The 22,062-nt window shown below is 46.3% G+C and overlaps 1 protein-coding gene across 1 annotated transcript; it reads right to left on the bottom strand.

The window, feature by feature from the left end:
• Positions 1–8,229: 8,229 nt before the first annotated feature.
• Positions 8,230–9,855, bottom strand: LOC109732191 (UDP-glycosyltransferase CGT). The gene has a single exon (XM_020291388.3). It carries the CDS (start codon positions 9,812–9,814, stop codon positions 8,390–8,392), a length of 1,425 nt encoding a protein of 474 aa, XP_020146977.1. The 5' UTR covers positions 9,815–9,855; the 3' UTR covers positions 8,230–8,389.
• Between the last annotated feature and the right edge of the window lie 12,207 nt (positions 9,856–22,062).

The following is a 22,062-nucleotide window of genomic DNA, read 5'->3' as shown; positions in this document are numbered from 1 at the left end:
TGTTCATCCACTGGGTGTGCTGCGACATCTGAGCCTGTATGTTGTCCTCGGGATGTTGATCACTCCCTCACGTATCATGTGATGCCGACATAGACGCCTGATATCCATAGGCCCCTACGCGATGGAACGGTTCATCATGAAGAATGAGGTCGCGTCAATTAATATTGAAAACAATAAATATGAAGACACATACCTGCTGGGTGTAACGTCTGCTCTGGCTGAAACACGAAACTGGACGAGGGACCCTGCTGCTGTGGCTGTGGAGAAAACACGAAGCTCGACGAGGGACCGTGTTGCTGTGGCTGTGGAGAAAACACGAAGCTCGACGAGGGACCGTGTTGCTGTGGCTGTGGAGAAAACACGAAGTTCTGGATCTGCATTAAGCGAAGAGAAAGTTTTAGTAAGCCGCAATTATTTTCTGTACAACTTTATGCGTGATAACTTGAAGAGAATAGGTAGGGGAAATTACCCGGAAATTTAGCAACCACTCATACTTAGGTCCGTGATGCTCCCATACCGGATCGGGAGCATCCGGAAAAACACCGTGAAAACGTTCTGTAAGAGCTCGCTCCCAACCAGCCGGTGCGTCCAACGGTCCAACGGCATGACCTGCCAACGGTAGTCCGAGCAAAAGTGACACATCCTCCAGAGTAGGAGCCATCTCTCCCCATCTGAAGTGAAACGTGTGGGTCTCTGGCCTCCAACGGTCCACTAAGCAGCTCAGCAAAGACCCATCGATGGCGACGCGTTTCTCACCCGGGATAGACTCAACCAGACTCGCGAAAGGTAAAAGGCCGGCCCATTTCAACCTTCATCAGAGAACTTTTCAGTTACTGTCTCCCATTTCAACCATTAATATGCATGTCAGTGTACAAATTAATAAAGCACGTACAGCTGAAGCCATCCTGAGTGTATCTTCCAGTTTTCCTTAGGAGTGCGAGTGACGAGAGGCTCAAGCTTGCGCTCATACCATATCGCACCACGATGACCCTTATCAATGTCCCCATTCAGGCAACCACAATCCCGACATTCCTGCACTTACAAAATTCAGAACAAAGTGCCACACTTAATAAAAATTCATAACATAGTGGCACACTTAATAAAAATTCAGAACATAGTGGCACACTTAATAAAAATTCATAACATAGTGCCACACTTAATAAAAATTCAGAACATAGTGGCACACTTAATAAAAATTCAGAACATAGTGGCACACTTAATAAAAATTCAGAACATAGTGCCACACTTATTAAAAATTCAGAACATAGTGGCACACTTAATAAAAATTCATAACATAGTGCCACACTTAATAAAAATTCATAACATAGTGGCACTCTTAATTAAAATTCAGAACATAGTGTCACACTTAATAAAAATTCAGAACATAGTGCCACACTTAATACAAATTTCAGAACATAGTGCCACACTTAATACAAATTTCAGAACATAGTGCCACAGCACACTTAATATAAATTCAGAACAAACTAGTGCTAGCTTAGCTTCTTCCTCTCGCCCTTACTCCTCTACTACCTCTACCTCCTCTTCTTCCCCGGTTGCCTCGTCCACGCCCAGTGACGAAAGTGGGACAATTAGTGTCCCTATGGCCAAATTCATTGCATAGAATGCATTGCCTAGTCGGACCTCCTGCTTCAGATTCATCCATATCATTTCGGATGCGCTGACACTACCGTCTGCCTCTACTTGTACGCATATGCTCTGGGTTTGGAATGTAACGCCTATCGGCGGGGTTGACGCTGTTGAAATTACCCATTGATCGAAAACCCATCAGCTCACCTGTCCAGGTATTGAGGACAGCCTCTTTCAGAAAATATGGAGACACAAACGATATTGCGTCCATTCCAAGCTGCCCGCAAGCAGCAAGTACATGTGAGCAAGGTAGGTGAAGCAATTTCGGTTTATTGCATGTGCACTCACACGTTGGCCAGGCTTCATTGCCAATTTTCACCTCATGCGTCCTCAACTCATTTGCACATCCGAATTTGTTGTTGGCTAAGCGGACCTCAAACCTTCTTTCTTGATTACCGATGGTGACTACAGTGTGTGACCTAGCTTTTTGCATCTTGTTGTCCATGTACTTCGTGACTCTTTCACAGTACCGTGTATTTGGGTTGTTCAAGATATGCTGCTCTGCTATTTGACGTCTGTCTCTGAAATACTTGACGGTGCCATAGAAAATACCCTCAACGATGGCTGTAAGTGGCAATGCCCGGTTTCCTCTGAGGACAAAGTTGTATGTTTCCGCGAGGTTCGTTGTCATGACACCGTACCTTGCTCCATGTGTGTCATGTAGCAAAGACCACCTCTCCAGAGGCTCATGCTCTATCCACTGCTCGAAGGTTTTAATCGACCTCCCGAGCCTTCTCCTAGTACCAGGTGGGTCAAAGCCTGGCAGGTCACATAGCCCAACAGCCTCCTCCTCCACGGCCGTTGTTCCTGTTGCCAACTGTGCAGCTACTGCTTCAACATGTGCCCTCACCGCTGCATCTCTTGCAGCTTTCCTGTCCCTCACGTGTCTCTGCGTGCACACATTAAGTCTGTCGCGTATCAAATTGCACTTCCATAACTGGTTCTGCTTGCAGAGTTTTTTGAACAGATTCACCAGGTTCTTATTTCTAAACTGCGAGAAGAAATTAGCCCCGAGATGGCGCATGCACCAACGGCTCTGCAAGTCCTGCCATGGAACTTGTTCCTCAGGGCCTGGGTTTGTCGGTGTCCTTATCGCACTGAGTATACCTGCATGCCTGTCATGAAGGATGCACACATTCGGCTTCTCCTTGACAACTGAAATTTTCAACTGCCTGAAGAACCATGTCCAACTTTCAATGTTCTCACTCTCCACAAAAGCAAATGCCAGTGGGACGACTTGATTTTGGCCGTCTTGACCTATGGCTGTCAGTATCTGACCCTTGTACTTGCCTGTGAGAAAAGTACCGTCAACACATATCACCGGTCGGCAATGCCTGAAAGCTTCGATGCATACACCGAAAGAGAAGAAGAGACGATGCAAAACCCTCACAGTTGGGAACTCTGGCATCAACATGTCTTGGATATCGATATAGGTGCCTGGATTCCGCTGCTGCAGGGTGTGGAGGAGGTGGACAACAGAGTCATATGCATCAAAATAAGAACCAAATCTCCTCTCAAGCGCTGCATGCTTAGCCCTCCAAGCCTTGCCATAAGAAATTCTGTACTTCAACCTGGCGAACACTTTTGTCTGCACTGCCTTCACTTCCATAGCTTTGCCTTGCACTATCTCATCGTAAAACAGTCGAGCAATAAGCGTGGATGAAAGGTTGGCATGATCTTGAGGGATGCAGGGAATAAGACAAGTGTGATTAACTAAGTCACTTATCACCCAACTTGTGCCATACTTAGGGAGAAAGCCGTGCACCCTTGCGGGACAATCTGCATTCTTGCATACCATTGTGAGGAATTTCTGACTGGACACCTCAGCTTTGAAAACCCTTTGCGTGGACATTGCCCAATTAATTATTGCATCCTTCAGGGCTTGCTTGTTCGGATACATAGCACCCGTCGCAATATTGTTCTGGTGATATTGTCAGTCTGAATCATGTCCATCATTCACGGTCATTGCAGATGATAAGTCATGATTCCACCATGCAGGATTCGGGACCTCCTCTGCATTTTCTTCTTCATCTGACTCGTCAGAATCATCGGCATGACCCCTTTCAACATCGGTATCTTCTTCTTCCATCTGGTTCTGCATGTGCCCATCTACCTCGTCAGCGTCCACCTCGCCATTGTAATCACCATCGGCATTTGCTCCTTCTACCTGACTACTCTGCCCTGGTTCATAACCATAAGCATTTCCTCCTTCTACCTGACTGCTCTGTCCTTGGTCGTAACCATAAGCATTTCCTCCTTCTACATGACTGCTCTGTCCTTCGTAGCCACCCTCCCCTTCATGTGCAGTGACCTCCTTCACGACGGGAAGCACTAAAGCAACAGGATTGCATCCCCTTCGTTCACAACCTTGTAACCACCGCACCCAATCGGAGTCTCCCTCTATTGGCCTCAAATAAAAGTAAATTTTTGAACTTGACCGTGTCCACAATGCATGAACACCGACGGTGTGTGTTTCAGTATCAAGACCTAAACTTGCCGCAATCCATTCTTTCAACTGACTAACAGACCATGTTTGTGGTGCGCTGATTGCAACCTCTATGTGAGTAAATTCACTCAGATCTGCTCCCAACTCATTTGTTTGGACAGTACCAGGACCATAGTAAAATCTCAACTTCACTACATCGGACATCTCGACTCACCTATTTTTTTTCAACATATAAATACAAGTATTAGACATGTCTATATATATATTACCAGGACCATAGTAAATAATATAATAAATAGGCCCATGTTTACTAATAATAAATAGGCCTCAAATAATAATAATAATATAACCGACAAATATGATAATTCAGTTTATTTGAATATATGCCCATGTTGATGTATTTTTTATTTTAATCTATGTTAAAATAATTTAGAAAAAGGCATGCGTCTTATTTCTACGATCATGCGTCTTATTTTAATCTATTTTAAATTCTATTTTAATCCTATTTTTTGCTTGCTTATTAAATTTTTATTATGTTTCCAACTCTTCAAAAAAAAACTTCTTATTCGTTTTTTAACATCGTTTTTTAACATGTAATATTATTCGTTTTGCTATGCACATGCCGACCCCAACTCTTCAAACTCTATTTTTTAACATCGTTTTTAAAAATTTTATTCTCTTTCCAACTCTATTTTTTAACATCGTTCTTTAACATGTAATATTATTCGTTTTGCTATGCACATGCCGACCCCAACTCTTTAAAAAAAACTTGTCTCTTCTTTCCAACTTTTTATTCATGTTTCCAACTTCTTATCCCGCACCTGTGTACGTGTCAAGTATTAAGCAACAACTTATTATCCCACTAACAACTAATACAATTCACACACCTACAACTATATTACGAATAATCGCACACAAATTTATTTTCACATCGAACGAAGCGTGCGTGCGAACGAATAATATTTACGTATACTACCGGGGCAAATAACAATATTTCCGTATACTACCGGGCCAAAAAACAATAATCGCACACAAATATTTACGTATACTACCGCGGCAAATAACAATATTTACGTATAATCCCGGAGCACCTACGAAAAATAAAATGAGGGCTGAAATATACCCTTGAAGCGTGCGTGCGAACGAAGAACGAAGAACCACGAACGAAGAACGAAGAACGACGAACGACGAACGACGAACGACCTCCACCTCCAGCACCTCCACCACCTCCACCACCACCACCACCTCACCACCCCAACTGCCCCAACGACGAACACTGCCCCAACTTCACCACGACCACCTCCACCAAAATGCTCACCACGACCACCACGAGCTACCCCGTCAGTAGATCGACACCTCTTTTCGCTGCCCTAAATGAGTTGAACCCATTCACGGTGCCAAAATCGCGAAAATGTAGCTCATTTAGGTGTACAAATGTGTGCCATTTTTCTGTAGAGAGAGGAGGAGGAAGAACACAGCAGAATGAGCCACGGGAGAAGAATAATGGAGGAAGGAGAGGATCTGGGCGGGCAGGGAGAAGAAAGAATGAAGGAAAGAGAGAAGGAGAGGATAAGGGCGGGCTGGCCAGCGCGCGTCAGGTCGGCCGCACCCTGTCGGCCACCAGGTGGCCGATCGGCGGGCGGGACGCCGACAGGGGCGCACCACGCCGACAGGCCGCTGCCTCTCCCCTCGCGACGTGGCACGACCAACCAACGGCCGTCGCGTGGCTGCCCGGCCTGCAGTCGGCCTCCTGATAGCCGATCGGCCTGCTGTGGGCCGACTGGGCTCAGTCGGCCTGCAGTGGGCCGACGGTGTATTATTCTTGCAAATTCTTTTTTCTGCGTATTATTTCTGTAATTTAAAAAAAATTGTGTTATTTAAAAAAAATTAGCTCGGATCTTCGAACATACGATGCAGATCAAAGTTGGGTCGTCCCAGGTCGCCCCCGCGCGTCGCTCACCGTCTCGCGGGCCGCTGCTCCGCGGGACGAGTTCGCGTTTCTCTCCGTTACTGGGCCGTAGAAGGCCCACGTCTTACCATCGGACGCTATCCTCCCGGACGAACTGCCCTAAAAAAGACCAATCCTCCCGAACGAACGGTTTCGCTGTCCCTCTGCGATGCGCCGCCGCCGTCGGCGAGCTTCTGTTGTGCGTCTGCCTCCACGTCGGTGCCAACCACCCGCCATGTACCCTTCCTCCGCAGCCCCTTCTTAACTGGCGCCGCCTCTGTGCCTTAACCAGCGGCAGGAGAACCGGCTCACCCTGTTGTGCCCCACAAAAACCTAACAGTTCGCCAAGGCGGCTATTGCATGTGCTAGCGATGGCGAGTGAGTGGTAGAAAGTAGAAACACATGGCCATCTGCGATGGTGCATCGCTGCGTATGGTTATGAGCAAGAGGAATACTGAAATCGGATTTGTTTTTCCCTCTTCAAGCTTCGTTTCACCCAATGCCCTGTGTTAATTCTTAGGTTTCAATCTCATACATGCACTATCTTTCTGTTGATTCTTTACTGATTAGGAATTATTTTTTGAGAAATTAAATTTTAGAAATTACTGGTGATGGCGTTATACTTAATTGGGGAAGAATTGCGCTATCTCATGCCAATGGTTTCAATCGGAAAACTGGTAAATCAAACTGCTGGTGTGCCCCCGTTATCCAACTTTTTCATTGGGGGCCAAGAGTTACTAAGATGAGGTTATTTTTCGTACCTGCAATTTATTCAGTTTATGGTAATTCTGTCTGATGCTGAGGTTTCATACTTTCATTGGGGGGCAAGAGTTACTAAGATGAGGTTATTTTTCGTACGTGCAATTCATTTAGTTTCTGGTAATTCTGTTTGATGCCGAGGTCCAAATTCCTTATCAGTTTGAGATATGGTGTGCTGCTCTCAGATTGCAATTTCCAAACCTAGCTAATTTAAACTAAAAGTAAAGATTAGGGAAAATTTACAGGAATGAACAATTCAAGGTGTTTTGATTGCTTGATATATATTTCATCCACCGAGTTGCAGGTTTGTCCTGTGACACCACAACACCAGTAAAATTGCTTTAAATGATGCTCTTTCAGACCATGTGTTATCTAAGGTACTATCTATATATTTTGACCCTGTCTGGTGTCGGATCAATGAATTTCTTTACTAGAGTTGTCCTCTAACTGTTGGACGTGTCGCCAGAAGTAATCTGCTATCCTGTGACTAGGAAATTTAAAGGATATGATTTCTTCAAAGAAAAAATCAGGAAAGAAAGTAGAAATAGCATTCGAGGATGAGCGATGAGGTAAATATTATGCTTCATGGCATCCGTAGATATAGTACAATTCAAGTTCTTGCAGCATAATATGCAGCCCTCTGCCTTCTGTGTGATTCTTTTCCTTATGCTAACACAATTTGTGGACATATAATTATTTCAGCTTCTTGATGGAAGGAATTAATATAGGGTACACTATCAAACAACGGATGATCTGATGCTGCTGCTGAGATAGACTAAGGTGTTTATTTGGTATCATTTCTTCTATTCGGATTCTGTGATGGTGAATGGAGCCCTTGACATGTACGCTGTATTACATACATTTGCATGGCCACTAATACCAATTATAATTTAAGTGTTCTGCCCACTACAGCAGTTTTCGCAACAACTTCAGAATGTTCAAAATAATTGCATCAGCTTCGGCAGGGTATAGCAATTGATAGGCCAACTTTATATATTTATATTATCTTCGTTTTTTTCCTCAGGATAGGGAATCTACTTAGGTTCTCTATCTTCCTAAAAAAATACGTTAGACTTTGAGACGCTCTTTCTTTTCATTTTTAGGTTTTTGTGTGGTATCCGTTTGATTAATAGCGACAATTGCTTATTACGTGAATAAATATTATTATTATTTAACCGAGGGAAAGCCCTCGCCCTCTTCATCGAGTGACGAGTGATGCACAACCTTTCATTATGCAGTTTAGATGTTCATACGAGGATGTTTTTACATATTAGTGTTGAAATGCTAAATCCAGTATTATGTTTCATTTGTATACTTCACACCAAAGCTCATAAGTATTCTGTCGATCTTTTGAACATTCTTAGTAACCGTCTTCTTTCTTATGGATTTGCGACGGATTTTGTAAAATCTCATGAAGCTGAGTTGTGTATTATAATTCAAATCTCCATTGATAATTATACCTTCCATTTTTTCACCAATATTTATACTGTCTCGATACCCTTTCATCAAGATGGCGGGCGCGGCAAAGCGCGCCTTGACGTTCTAGTGTAAATGTCATAATGGACTACCACGTTTTTTCAGTTCAAATCTCACGCCTCTGACGGCGCGTTACTGGCACTACCATCACAACACCGTGCCACAAGCTCCGCCAAGCTCCGGTAGCTCGTCCCGCCACCGGCCACGGCCGTCATCGCGGCCTCGCGGACCACCGTAGAACTCCTCCTCAACATCTCGTCTGCCATCACTGATTTCACCTTCTCCGCGATCTCCTCCCCCTTCACCACCCCATCGTCCCCTTCCCAGCTCCACCGCTCGACCCAGACGCCGGCCCCACGGCGCGCCACAATGCCGGCGTTCACCCGCTGGTCGGCGAACCTCGGCCACGCCAGCACCGGCACGCCACTCGCGAACGCCTCGGTCAACGAGTTCCAGCCGCAGTGGCTGACGAACATTCCGATGGCCGGGTGCTTCAGGACCTCCCCTTGCTCCACCCACGCCTTGGTCACGAGTGCCCGGCCGCTCACCCGCTGCAAGAACCCTTCGCCGAGCAGCTCGCTGAGCTCGGCGCCGTCGTCTTTGTCCACGACGGTGCCCTTCACCACCCACAAGAACCGGCAACCGCTCGCTTCAAGACCGTCGGCGAGCTCGCTGAGCTGGTCCCGGGCTAAGGCCTTCCGGCTGCCGAAGCTGACGTACACCACCGACCGCTCCGGCTGCGCGTCGAGCCATGCCGAGTAGTCAGAGGATGCCCTCGCCGGGAAGCTCACCGGGCTGAGCGGCCCGACGTTAAACACCGGCGGGAACCCAGGGACAACCGAGCCCTGTCGCAGCGCCGTCACGGCCTCCGGCTCCAAGGCGTCGAACGTGTTGATGAGGAGGCCGTCGGCTTTCGAGAGGCTCTGGCCGTTGGCGACGAACTGCTGGGTGAAGAGGTTGTTACGGTCGTGCAGAGCCTGCGGGAAGGAAGACTTCGGGATGCGGTACACCCCGGGGACGTCGGCGTCGCCGGCTCCCGCGGCGTCCAAGTAGGTGGGGTAGTAGGCGTAGAAGGAGAACATGGTGGCGGACGCGGTGAAGAAGACGTAGCACGGGAGGCGGAGCTCGCTGGCCACGGGGATGAGCACGGAGGCCAGCGAGATGTCGGCGACGAGCGCGGACGCGTCGGCGGCGGCGAGGAGCGGGGCCAGGAGGCGCGCGGAGCGGCGCGTGGCCTCGTAGTGCACGTAGAACGGGTCGGCGCCGGAGAGCTCGGGCGCGTCGAGCGGTGGGAGTTGGAAGTCGAGCCTGCGGACGGCCGGGAACGCGGCGAACAGCGCGTCGAGGTGGCCGGACTCCGCCGACGACACGGTGGGGAGGACCGTCACGAGGGAGACATTGCAGGTGTGGCCGGAGGAGAGGGCGGCGGCGAGGCGGCTGAAGGGCGCCAGGTGGCCCATGCCGGCGCTCGGGATGAGGACGATGCGCGGGCGCGGCGCTGCGGCTCCCGCACGGTCGTCTCTGGAGCTGGAGGCCATGGTCCGTCGAACACTTTGGTTCTGTGAGAATTGTGAGTGGTGCGGTGGTGCCTTTTGTGGACAAAATTGGACAAGTGAACACTTTGGTCTTACTGTCTTTCTTGTTAGTGGAGTGACTTCCGAGAAGGTGGCTGCGTAGCTGCAAAACCGAATACGAATTCTCCGGCGCGGTCAGACTGCTGACCGTCTTTTAGTGGTGTTCTGTGTTAACCGTACTGAATGATGCCGACGGATGGAAGTGTGGAAATAAGATGGTTTCTGTGCGTTAGGGCATCTCGAACGCGATGCGGCAAATCTGGACACACAAATGGAAGAGCCGACCACCAATTGCATGGCCGATAGGTCCGCTCGCATTTCAAACAGAAATTAAACAGACCGATGAATTTCATGCAAACCGAAGACATTTCATGCAAGCCAGACCTTATTCATGCAACGTTTAACGGTATTACATTAAAACCGGACGACATTTGACAAGTTCAACTCAAATAAAATAAAATAAAACCTAAAAACTACGCGAGGTACCGGATAGTGACACTGTACGCATGGACTCCCTAGCCAGCAGGACCTTCGTCGTCGTCGTCATCGTTGTCATGATCCTTCCAGCGGCGGAATGATGTGTAGGGGTTGTGGTAGCCCTGATTGGCCGCCGACTACCACTCGCCTTTCTCCACCGTTGCACGCATGGCTGCAGAAGCCGTCCAGGTCCACCTGAAAGTGCAACTAATCCCCGGATGGTTTTGGTAATTCATAACAACATATAGCTCATTTAACTAATATCCATTCAAGTTTAGTATTTTGAAAGTTCAATGAAAGGCATGGCATGGACTAAAGATGTGGACCCCTCAAAATGCTAAGGATACATATTGGCAAAAGCTCAAGACTCTTCATTTTATTTTTATTGATCCAAGATCACATTGAGTCCATAGAAAAGTCAATACTATTAAAAGGGGATGAGGTGTTGCTTAATGGTCTACTTGCTCAAAATGCTTAGTGATATTGCTCCAAAGCCCTCAACCACTTTCTCATTTCAAATATGTCCAAAACCCAAAGTCAAACTCGGCCTCACCGATTCTTTCTATCCGGCGCCACTGAGTTCATTTGACATAGCCACTGCCAGAAACCCTAACAGTTCGGTCACACCGACACGGATCTCGATCTCACCGAGATGCTCTGTTGGTTGTTGCAATATTTCGGTCTCACCGAAATTGTGATCGGTCACACCGAGTTGGCTTGACATCTTCTATGTTGCCTTATTGCTTCACTTCGGTCTCACCGAGTTGATGCAATCGGTGCCACCGAGTTGATGTTTGCCATAAGCCCTAGCACATCGGTCCCACCCAGTTGTTCCAGTCAGTCCCACCGAGATTCCTAACGTTCACATTTTGAACTGAATCGGTCTCACCGAGTTCTTCTATTTGGTCTGACCGAGTTGGGTCAAATGTGTGTAATGGTTGGATTTTGTGTGGAGGCTATATATACCCCTAGCCAGAAGGACCTCCGTCGTCCTCGTGGTCCTTCCAGCGGCGGAATGATGTGTAGGGGTTACGGCAGCCCTGATTGGCCGCCGACTGCCACTCGGCTTTCTCCGCCGTCGCGCGCATGGCCGTAGAAGCCGCCCAGGTCCACCCGCCCCTCGCCTTGCCCTCGTCGGTTACTTGGCCGCGGTCACGATGCTGCGCGACAACGTGTTGCCGTGACCGCGGCCAAGCTAATGTAGGAGGCACCCCCGCGCATTTGAGAGCGTTGGGGAGGGCTCCTTCTTCATAGCAACCACGACGTCGACGGGGCGGTGATGGTGGCGCCCTCTTCTTGCCATGCGAGAGGAGTCCAAGCGGTCATGTTGACTGGTCGAAGCGGTCGAACGTGCTACGCGGAGAGAACAACTCCTCCTTCACATTCACCTTAATGCGACGTCTGATTTGGACGCGACAGTACCACGGGGGAGGGGAGGGCAGCTCCTCCTTCACCTCCTGCTCAACGCGGCGGTAAGTGTTGGGGAACGTAGTAATTTCAAAAAAAATCCTACGCACACGCAAGATCATGGTGATGCACAACAACGAGAGGGGAGAGTGTTGTCCACGTACCCTCGTAGACCGAAAGCGGAAGCGTTATGACAATGCGGTTGATGTAGTCGTACATCTTCACGATCGACCGATCCTAGTACCGAACGTACGGCACCTCCGCGATCTGCACACATTCAGCTCGGTGACGTCCCATGAACTCACGATCCAGTAGAGCTTCGAGGGAGAGCTTCGTCAGCACGACGGCGTGATGACGGTGATGATGAAGTTACCGGCGCAGGGCTTCGCCTAAGCACTACGACGATATGACTGAGGTGGATTATGGTGGAGGGGGGCACCGCACACGGCTAAGAACAATGTCTGTTGTGCTTCTAGGGTGCCCCCTGCCCCCGTATATAAAGGAGCATGGGGGGAGGCCGGCCGGCCCTTGGTGCGCCCAATGAGAGGAGGAATCCTCTTCCTAGTAGGAGTAGGATTCATCCTTTCTTGGTCCTACTAGGAAGGGGGAAGGGGGAAGGAAGGAGAGGGAGAGGGAGAGGGAAAGAGGGGCCGCGCCCCCCTCCCCTAGTCCAATTCGGACTCCCCTTGGGAGGGGGCGCGCCACCTCCTGGGCTGCTGCCCTCTCTCTTCCCTAAGGCCCACTAAGGCCCAATACTTCCCCGGGGGGTTCCGGTAACCCCTCCGGCACTCCGGTTTTCTCCGAAATCACCCAGAACACTTCCGGTGTCCGAATATAGCCGTCCAATATATCGATCTTTATGTCTCGACCATTTAGAGACTCCTCGTCATGTCCGTGATCATATCCGGGACTCCAAACTACCTTCGGTACATCAAAACACATAAACTCATAATACCGATCGTCACCGAGCTTTAAGCGTGCGGACCCTACGGGTTCGAGAACTATGTAGACATGACCGAGACACGTCTCCGGTCAATAACCAATAGCGGAACCTGGATGCTCATATTGGCTCCTACATATTCTACAAAGATCTTTATCGGTCAAACCGCATAACAACATACGTTGTTCCCTTTGTCATCGGTATGTTACTTGCCCAAGATTTGATCGTCGGTATCTCCATACCTAGTTCAATCTCGTTACCGGTAAGTCTCTTTACTCGTTCTGTAATGCATCATCCCGCAACTAACTCATTAGTCACATTGCTTGCAAGGCTTATAGTTATGTGCATTACCGAGAGGGCCCAGAGATACCTCTCCGACAATCGGAGTGACAAATCCTAATCTTGATCTATGCCAACTCAACAAGTACCATCGGAGACACCTGTAGAGCACCTTTATAATCACCCAGTTACGTTGTGACGTTTGGTAGCACACTAAGTGTTCCTCCGGTATTCGGGAGTTGCATAATCTCATAGTCATAGGAACATGTATAAGTCATGAAGAAAGCAATAGCAATATACTAAACGATCAAGTGCTAAGCTAACGGAATGGGTCAAGTCAATCACATCATTCTCTAATGATGTGATCCCGTTAATCAAATGACAACTCATGTCTATGGCTAGGAAACATAACCATCTTTGATTCAACGAGCTAGTCAAGTAGAGGCATACTAGTGACACTCTGGTTGTGTATGTATTCACACATGTACTAAGTTTCCGGTTAATACAATTCTAGCATGAATAATAAACATTTATCATGATATAAGGAAATATAAATAACAAGTTTATTATTGCCTCTAGGGCATGTTTCCTTCAGTCTCCCACTTGCACTAGAGTCAATAATCTAGGTTACACAGTAATGATTCTAACACGCATGGAGTCTTGGTGCTGATCATGTTTTGCTCGTGAGAGAGGTTTAGTCAACGGGTCTGCAACATTCAGATCCGTATGTATCTTGCAAATCTCTATGTCTCTCTCTTTGACTTGATCGCGGATGGAATTGAAGCGTCTCTTGATGTTCTTGGTTCTCTTGTGAAATCTGGATTCCTTTGCCAAGGCAATTGCACCAGTATTGTCACAAAAGATTTTCAGTGGACCCCATGCACTAGGTATGACACCTAGATCGGATATGAACTCCTTCATTTGCTGCTTCCAAAGCAGCTATGTACTCCGCTTCACACGTAGATCCCGCCACGACGCTTTGCTTAGAACTGTACCAACTGACAGCTCCACCGTTCAATATAAACATGTATCCGGTTTGTGACTTAGAGTCATCCGGATCAGTGTCAAAGCTTGCATCAACGTAACCATTTACGACTAGCTCTTTGTCACCTCCATAAACGAGAAACATATCCTTAGTCCTTTTCAGGTATTTCAGGATGTTCTTGACCGCTGTCCAGTGATCCACTCCTGGATTACTTTGGTACCTCCCTGTTAAACTTATAGCAAGGCACACATCAGGTCTGGTACACAACATTGCATACATGATAGAGCCTATGGCTGAAGCATAGGGAACACCTTTCATTTTCTCTCTATCTTCTACAGTGGTCGGGCATTGAGTCTGACTCAACTTCACACCTTGTAACACAGGCAAGAACCCTTTCTTTGCTTGATCCATTTTGAACTTCTTCAAAACTTTATCAAGGTATGTGCTTTGTGAAAGTCCAATTAAGCGTCTTGATCTATCTCTATAGATCTTGATGCCCTATATATAAGCAGCTTCACCGGGGTCTTTCATTGAAAAACTCTTATTCAAGTATCCTTTTATGCTATCCAGAAATTCTATATCATTTCCAATCAACAATATGTCATCCACATATAGTATTAGAAATGCTACAGAGCTCCCACTCACTTTCTTGTAAATACAGGCTTCTCCAAAAGTCTGTATAAAACCATATGCTTTGATCACACTATCAAAACATTTATTCCAACTCCGAGATGCTTGCACCAGTCCATAAATGGATCGCTGGCGCTTGCACACTTTGTTAGCATCCTTTGGATCGATAAAACCTTCAGGTTGCATCATATACAACTCTTCTTCCAGAAATCCATTCAGGAATGCAGTCTTTACATCCATTTGCCAAATTTCATAATCAAAAAATGCAGCAATTGCTAACATGATTCGTACGGACTTAAGTATCGCTACGGGTGAGAAGGTCTCATCGTAGTCAACTCCTTGAACTTGTTGAAAACCTTTCGCAACAAGTCGAGCTTTGTAGACAGTAACATTACCGTCAGCATTAGTCTTCTTCTTTAAGATCCATTTATTCTCGATGGCTTGCCAATCATCGGGCAATTCAACCAAAGTCCACACTTTGTTCTCATACATGGATCCCATCTCAGATTTCATGGCCTCAAGCAATTTTACGGAATCTGGGCTCATCATCGCTTCCTGATAGTTCGTAGGTTCGTCATGGTCAAGTAACATGACCTCCAGAACAGGATTACCGTACCACTCTGGTGCAGATCTTGCTCTGGTTGACCTACGAGGTTCAGTAGTAACTTGATCTAAAGTTACACGATCATCATCATTAGCTTCCTCACTAATTGGTGTAGGAGTCACAGGAACAGATTTCTGTGATGAACTACTTTCCAATAAGGGAGCAGGTACAGTTACCTCATCAAGTTCTACTTTCCTCCCACTCACTTCTTTCGAGAGAAACTCCTTCTCTAGAAAGGATCCATTTTTAGCAACGAATGTCTTGCCTTCGGATCTGTGATACAAGGTGTACCCAACAGTTTCCTTAGGGTATCCTATGAAGACACATTTCTCCAATTTGGGTTCGAGCTTATTAGGTTGAAGCTTTTTCACATAAGCATCGCAGCCCCAAACTTTAAGAAACGACAGCTTTGGTTTCTTGCCAAACCACAGTTCATAAGGTGTCGTCTCAACGGATTTAGATGGTGCCCTATTTAACGTGAATGCAGCCATCTCTAAAGCACAACCCCAAAACAATAGCGGTAAATTAGTAAGAGACATAATAGATCGCACCATATCTATTAAAGTACGATTACGATGTTCGGACACACCATTACGCTGTGGTGTTCCGGGTGGCGTGAGTTGCGAAAATATTCCGCATTGTTTCAAATGAAGACCAAACTGGTAACTCAAATATTCTCCTCCATGATCAGATTGTAGAAACTTTATTTTCTTGTTACGATGATTTTCCACTTCACTCTGAAATTCTTTGAACTTTTCAAATGTTTCAGACTAATGTTTCATCAAGTAGATATACCCATATCTGCTCAAATCATCTGTGAAGGTAAGAAAATAACGATACCCGCCGCAAGCTTCAACATTCATTGGACCACATACATCAGTATGTATGATTTCCAACAAATCTGTTGCTCGCTCCATTGTTCCGGAGAACGGAGTTTTAGTCATCTTGGCCATGAGGCATGGTTCGCAAGTACCAAGTGATTCCAAAAGTAGATCAGAATGGAGTTTCTTCATGCGCTTTACACCAATATGACCCAAACGGCAGTGCCACAAATAAGTTGCACTATCATTATCAACTCTGCATCTTTTGGCTTCAACATTATGAATATGTGTATCACAACTATCGAGATTCAACAAAAATAGACCAATCTTCAAGGGTGCATGACATAAAAGATATTACTCATATAAATAGAACAACCATTATTCTCCGATTTAAATGAATAGCCGTCTCGCATCAAACAAGATCCAGATATAATGTTCATGCTCAACGCTGGCACCAAATAACAATTATTCAGGTCTAAAACTAATCCCGAAGGTAGATGTAGAGGTAGCGTGCCGACCGCGATCACATCGACTTTAGAACCATTTCCCACACACATCGTCACCTCGTCCTTAGCCAATCTTCGCTTAATCCATAGTCCCTGTTTCGAGTTGTAAATATTAGCAACAGAACCAGTATCAAATACCCAGGTGCTACTGCGAGCATTAGTAAGGTACACATCAATAACATGTATATCACATATACCTTTGTTCACCTTGCCATCCTTCTTATCCGCCAAATACTTGGGGCAGTTCCGCTTCCAGTGACCAGTCCCTTTGGAGTAGAAGCACTCAGTCTCAGGCTTAGGTCCAGACTTGGGCTTTTTCACTTGAGCAGAAACTTGCTTGCTGTTCATCTTGAAGCTCCCCTTCTTCCCTTTACCCTTTTTCTTGAAACTGGTGGTCTGGTTGACCATCAACATTTGATGCTCCTTCTTGATTTCTACCTCCGCAGCCTTTAGCATTGCGAAGAGGTCGAGAATTGTCTTATCCATCCCTTGCTTGTTATAGTTCATCACGAAGCTCTTGTAGCTTGGTGGCAGTGATTGAAGAATTCTGTCAATGACACTATCATCTGGAAGATTAACTCCTAGTTGAATCAAGTGATTGTTATACCCAGACATTTTGAGTATATGCTCACTGACAGAACTATTCTCCTCCATCTTGCAGCTGTAGAACTTATTGGAGACTTCATATCTCTCAATCCGAGCATTTTCTTGAAATATTAACTTCAACTCATGGAACATCTCATATGCTCCATGACGTTCAAAACATCGTTGAAGTCCCGGTTCTAAGCCGTAAAGCATGGCACACTGAACTATTGAGTAGTCATCAGCTTTGCTCTGCCAGACGTTCATAACATCTGGCATTGCTCCTGCAGCGGGTTTGGCACCTAGCGGTGCTTCCAGGACGTAATTCTTCTGTGCAGCAATGAGGATAATCCTCAAGTTATAGACCCAGTCCGTGTAGTTGCTACCATCATCTTTCAACTTAGCTTTCTCTAGGAACGCATTAAAATTCAACGGAACAACAACACGGGCCATCTATCTACAACAAAATAGACACACAAAATACTATCAGGTACTAAGTTCATGATAAATTAAAGTTCAACTTAATCATATTACTAAAGAACTCCCACTTAGATAGACATCCCTCTAATCATCTAAGTGATCACGTGATCCATATCAACTAAACCATGTCTGATCATCACGTGAGATGGAGTAGTTTTCAATGGTGAACATCACTATGTTGATCATATCTACTATATGATTCACGCTCGACCTTTCGGTCTCAGTGTTCCGAGGCCATATCTGCATATGCTAGTCTCGTCAAGTTTAACCCGAGTATTCTGCGTGTGCAAAACTGGCTTGCACCCGTTGTATGTGAACGTAGAGCTTATCACACCCGATCATCACGTGGTGTCTCGGCACGACGAACTTTCGCAACGGTGCATACTCAGGGAGAACACTTGTACCTTGAAATTTAGTGAGAGATCATCTTATAATGCTACCGTCGTACTAAACTGGTCTGCAGTAGACAGGAATGCGCTTTTCAAGACGGAAAACGTGTATCAGATAAAAGAAATGCTAAATACGCTTTCGAAGAACTGAACACACACTCACCAGAATAGTGTCCACTTGACACGTGGGCTGAGGAGGCTGGGCTTCTGGTGCATGGGACCCAGGGCAGGGGGAGGGCACGGGCGCTGGTGCTCGTCTTCTTCCTCCTCCCGCTCCTGTTCTCTCGTGAACAAAGGAGGAGCAGGGGAGGGAAGCGGCGAGGGGGCCGGCCGGCTCTGGCGATCCCCGGCCGAGCCAAGGGCACCGGCTGGTGCGGGAGACCACGGCGCACCCGTTAATAGGGCTAGAAAGTGCCAGGGTGGAGTGGAGAGGAGGGGAGGGGCGGCGCCATGAGGAGGGTAGGAGGCGGGCGGTGGTGATGGTCTCCGGCGAAACGGGCAACTCCGGCGAGGGGAAAGTGGTTGGGGCGAACCGCGGGGAGGAGGGGAACTCGTAGGACGGTTCGGGAGGAGGAGAGGAGGGTTGTGGTGGCCGGAATCAAGCCGAGGCCTAGGCAACCATGGAGGACGGTGACGAACAGAGGCGGGAGGAGGCCGCTCCGGTGGACTAGGGAGGCGAGGGAGGGATGAGTGAGCTGCGGAGGACCTCGGGGGACTCTTATATAGGCCAGGGGAGAGCTCTAGAGCATCATGGGCGAGCTCACGCCAAACTCTAATGGAGGACAGTGGCTGGGCACGGCATGGGCACGGCTCTAGCGGCGCATTAATGGCGAACCAGGACGAGGCAGAGGCAGAGGGCGACGCAGGAGCTCACGGGGCAACTATTAGACATGAATGGAGGTCGAGACGAGGAGGAAGACTGACGGTGTTAAAACCGGCAGATCTCGGGTAGGGGGTCCCGAACTGTGCGTCTGAGGATCGAGGGTAACCGGAGACAGGGAAAACAATGTTTACCTACGTTCGGGCCCTCTGTAACATCCCAAATTTTCAATTTGCAATGTTATAGATAGGTCATTCATGCATATCATATTTTACTGCATTTCGTTTCGCGATCCTCGAAATTCTAAGCAACTCAAGGACCCTCGGAGAGAGTTGGGGATTTCACGCTTTTCATATTTGACTTTTATCAAATATTGAAATAAGGATCACTTTGGTTTATATTTATTTTCTCTCCGAAAAATATTTCATATTAAAATATATGACAGGAGATAATATGACTTCTCCAAAATAAATGAAATATTGGAGGAAATATATTAAAAATCAAATATTTGATTTTATTCGGATTTTATTGCAATTTTATTTGAATTAGGAAAAGACGCGTTTTTCAAAATTGCATTATAGGCCCAAATAAATGTTCACCTTGTCCTGCATATTTTTAGAGGACCGGGAAAATTTATTTCAGGATTTTTGGAGTTAGTTTAGTATTCTTTTTCTTTCTTTTTCTGCGCGACGGAATTATTTAGAAAAAAGGGGTAACCGACCTACGGACCGTATCCGGCCCGGACTCGCCAGGCCCCTTTTATAAGCCAGCTCACCCCGCGCTCTAACCCTAGCCGCCGCCAACCCGCGCCACGCCGCCCGCCGCCGCCGCCCGTCCCCACCAGATCCCACTGAACCGCCGCCGTTGACTGTTGACCAGTCGGTTTCTTCGGTTAACCACGGTTTTTTATTTTTTCTAGTTTATTTCTTTATATCGGTTTTTCCGTCGGTTTATTTATTTTGCGGTCGTTCGTCCGTTCGTTCGCTTAAACGAACGCCGTTCACCCGTTAATCACAGACAGCGAACGTTCGTTCGTTTGCCTGTTCGTCAGTTTTTCTTTTTCCAGGGTTTTTCGCAATTATTTTCGATCGCGATTTCTGACCCGATTTTCGTTTTAGTTTATCTTTTTGCTCGTTTATCGGAATCAGGTGATTGAAGCGCCTAGATCTTCGTCTCAAAGCCCTCTTCCTGTTTAACCAACTTGAACAAGATTTTGGTACTGTAAAATTTGACTTTAGTCCAGATTAGTAATCAGATCTTGTTTCTTTCGCAGTTTGTCTTTCGTTGCTCCGTTTGATTTGATCCTTTTTGCAAACCGGAGTTCTTAAGTTGAACTTTCTGGTTAGATATTCTTATTTGAGTTTTACCCATGCATCTTTGCTTGATTGCTTATGTATGTTACTATTTGTTTGCGATAGAATTCCCGGAGTGCGAAGCGTGCTACTACGAGTCACTAAGTTTTGCGGATCGTCAGCAAGGCAAGTAACACATTGATCATACTCTTTCATACCCAGTTTTTATGCATTAGTTACAATCCTCAAACATTGGATGATTAGGAGGTGATTAACTTGTGGGTATTGGGAATTAGATGATGAGGTAGAACCTATTACCTGCTTCAATATCAAACCCTTGGGAGTTACTTCTACATATGCTTATATTGCTATGCTATGCTCGTAGACGTGGTTTGGGTGAGACTATCCATGACAGATGTGAGATTGTTAATTTATGGTTCAACTTAAGGTGGCAACTTTAATACACATCTGGGTGGATTGCTTGTTTGGACACCTGGAGAATCCAGTGTTGTCCTAGGATATCCCGGAGTACCCGTGTGATCATCCTACGGTCCGCCACCCAGGATCAAAGGGATCATAAGATTATTCATGCTAGAAACTTCCGTGTGCAGCCACAAGCCATTATGGGCTCTGGCATAGTTGAGTATGTTGCATGACCTCTTTCAGTGGTGGGTTAGCAGATGTGGAGGGAAAGTAGGTGTAACTGTCCACCCAGACTAAAGAGTTAATGCTTCTGAAAGACTGTGTCTCGGTCATCCGTTTCTCAAACACCATGTAGTGCGAGAAATCCAACGGAGGAGATCGAGTCTTGTGGGGAAAAGTGCGCAAAGCTCTGCAGAGTGTACAAACTAATCATGGTTAGCCGTGTCCCCGGTTATGGACATCTTGAGTATCTAGTACTTGGATTATCCTATTGTATCTCATCACTCTAATTTAAGTTGTTGGGATGATAATTACCTTTAATTGGGATTGAGTTGGAGGAACCTTCTCAATGATGTTTCAACTACCATGATAGTTGCTACCTCTTGAGCACTGCGTTGGTTTTCCCTTGAAGAGGAAAGGGTCATGCAGTAAAGCAGCGTAAGTATTTCCCTCAGGTTTTGAGCCACGCACGAGTCCCTCGCACCTACACAGACAAATAAAAACCTCGCAACCAACACAATAAAGGGGTTGTCAATCCCTTCACGGTCATTTACGAAAGTGAGATCTGATAGATATGATATGATAATATTTTTGGTATTTTTATAATAAAGATGCAAAACAAAATAAAAGGCAATAAAAATAGCTAAGTGTTGGAAGATTAATACGATGGAAAATAGACCCGGGGGCCATAGGTTTCACTAGTGGCTTCTCTCGAGAGCATAAGTATTATGGTGGGTGAACAAATTACTGTTGAGCAATTGATAGAATTGAGCATAGTTATGAGAATATCTAGGTATGATCATGTATATAGGCATCACGTCCGTCACAAGTAGACCGACTCCTGCCTGCATCTACTACTATTACTCCACACATCGACCGCTATCCAGCATGCATCTAGAGTATTAAGTTCAAAAGAACAGAGTAATGCTTTAAGTAAGATGACATGATGTAGAGGGATAAACTCATGCAATATGATATAAACCCCATCTTGTTATCCTCGATGGCAACAATACAATATTGCCTTGCTGCCCCTGCTGTCACTGGGAAAGGACACCACAAGATTGAACCCAAAGCTAAGCACTTCTCCCATTCCAAGAAAGATCAATCTAGTAGGCCAAACCAAACTGTTAATTCGAAGAGACTTGAAAAGATAACCAATCATACATAAAAGAATTCAGAGAAGATTCAAATATTGTACATAGATAAATTTAATCATAAACCCACAATTCATTGGTCTCAACAAACACACCGCAAAACAAGATTACATCGAATAGATCTCCACGAGAATCGTGGAGAACTTTGTATTGAGATCGAAAGAGAGAGAAGAAGCCATCTAGCTAATAACTATGGACCCGAAG

This window comes from Aegilops tauschii, chromosome 7 (genome assembly GCF_002575655.3).
Source record: "Aegilops tauschii subsp. strangulata cultivar AL8/78 chromosome 7, Aet v6.0, whole genome shotgun sequence".
Classification (NCBI taxonomy): Eukaryota; Viridiplantae; Streptophyta; class Magnoliopsida; order Poales; family Poaceae; genus Aegilops; species Aegilops tauschii.
This window is presented reverse-complemented; position numbering and strand designations above follow the sequence as displayed.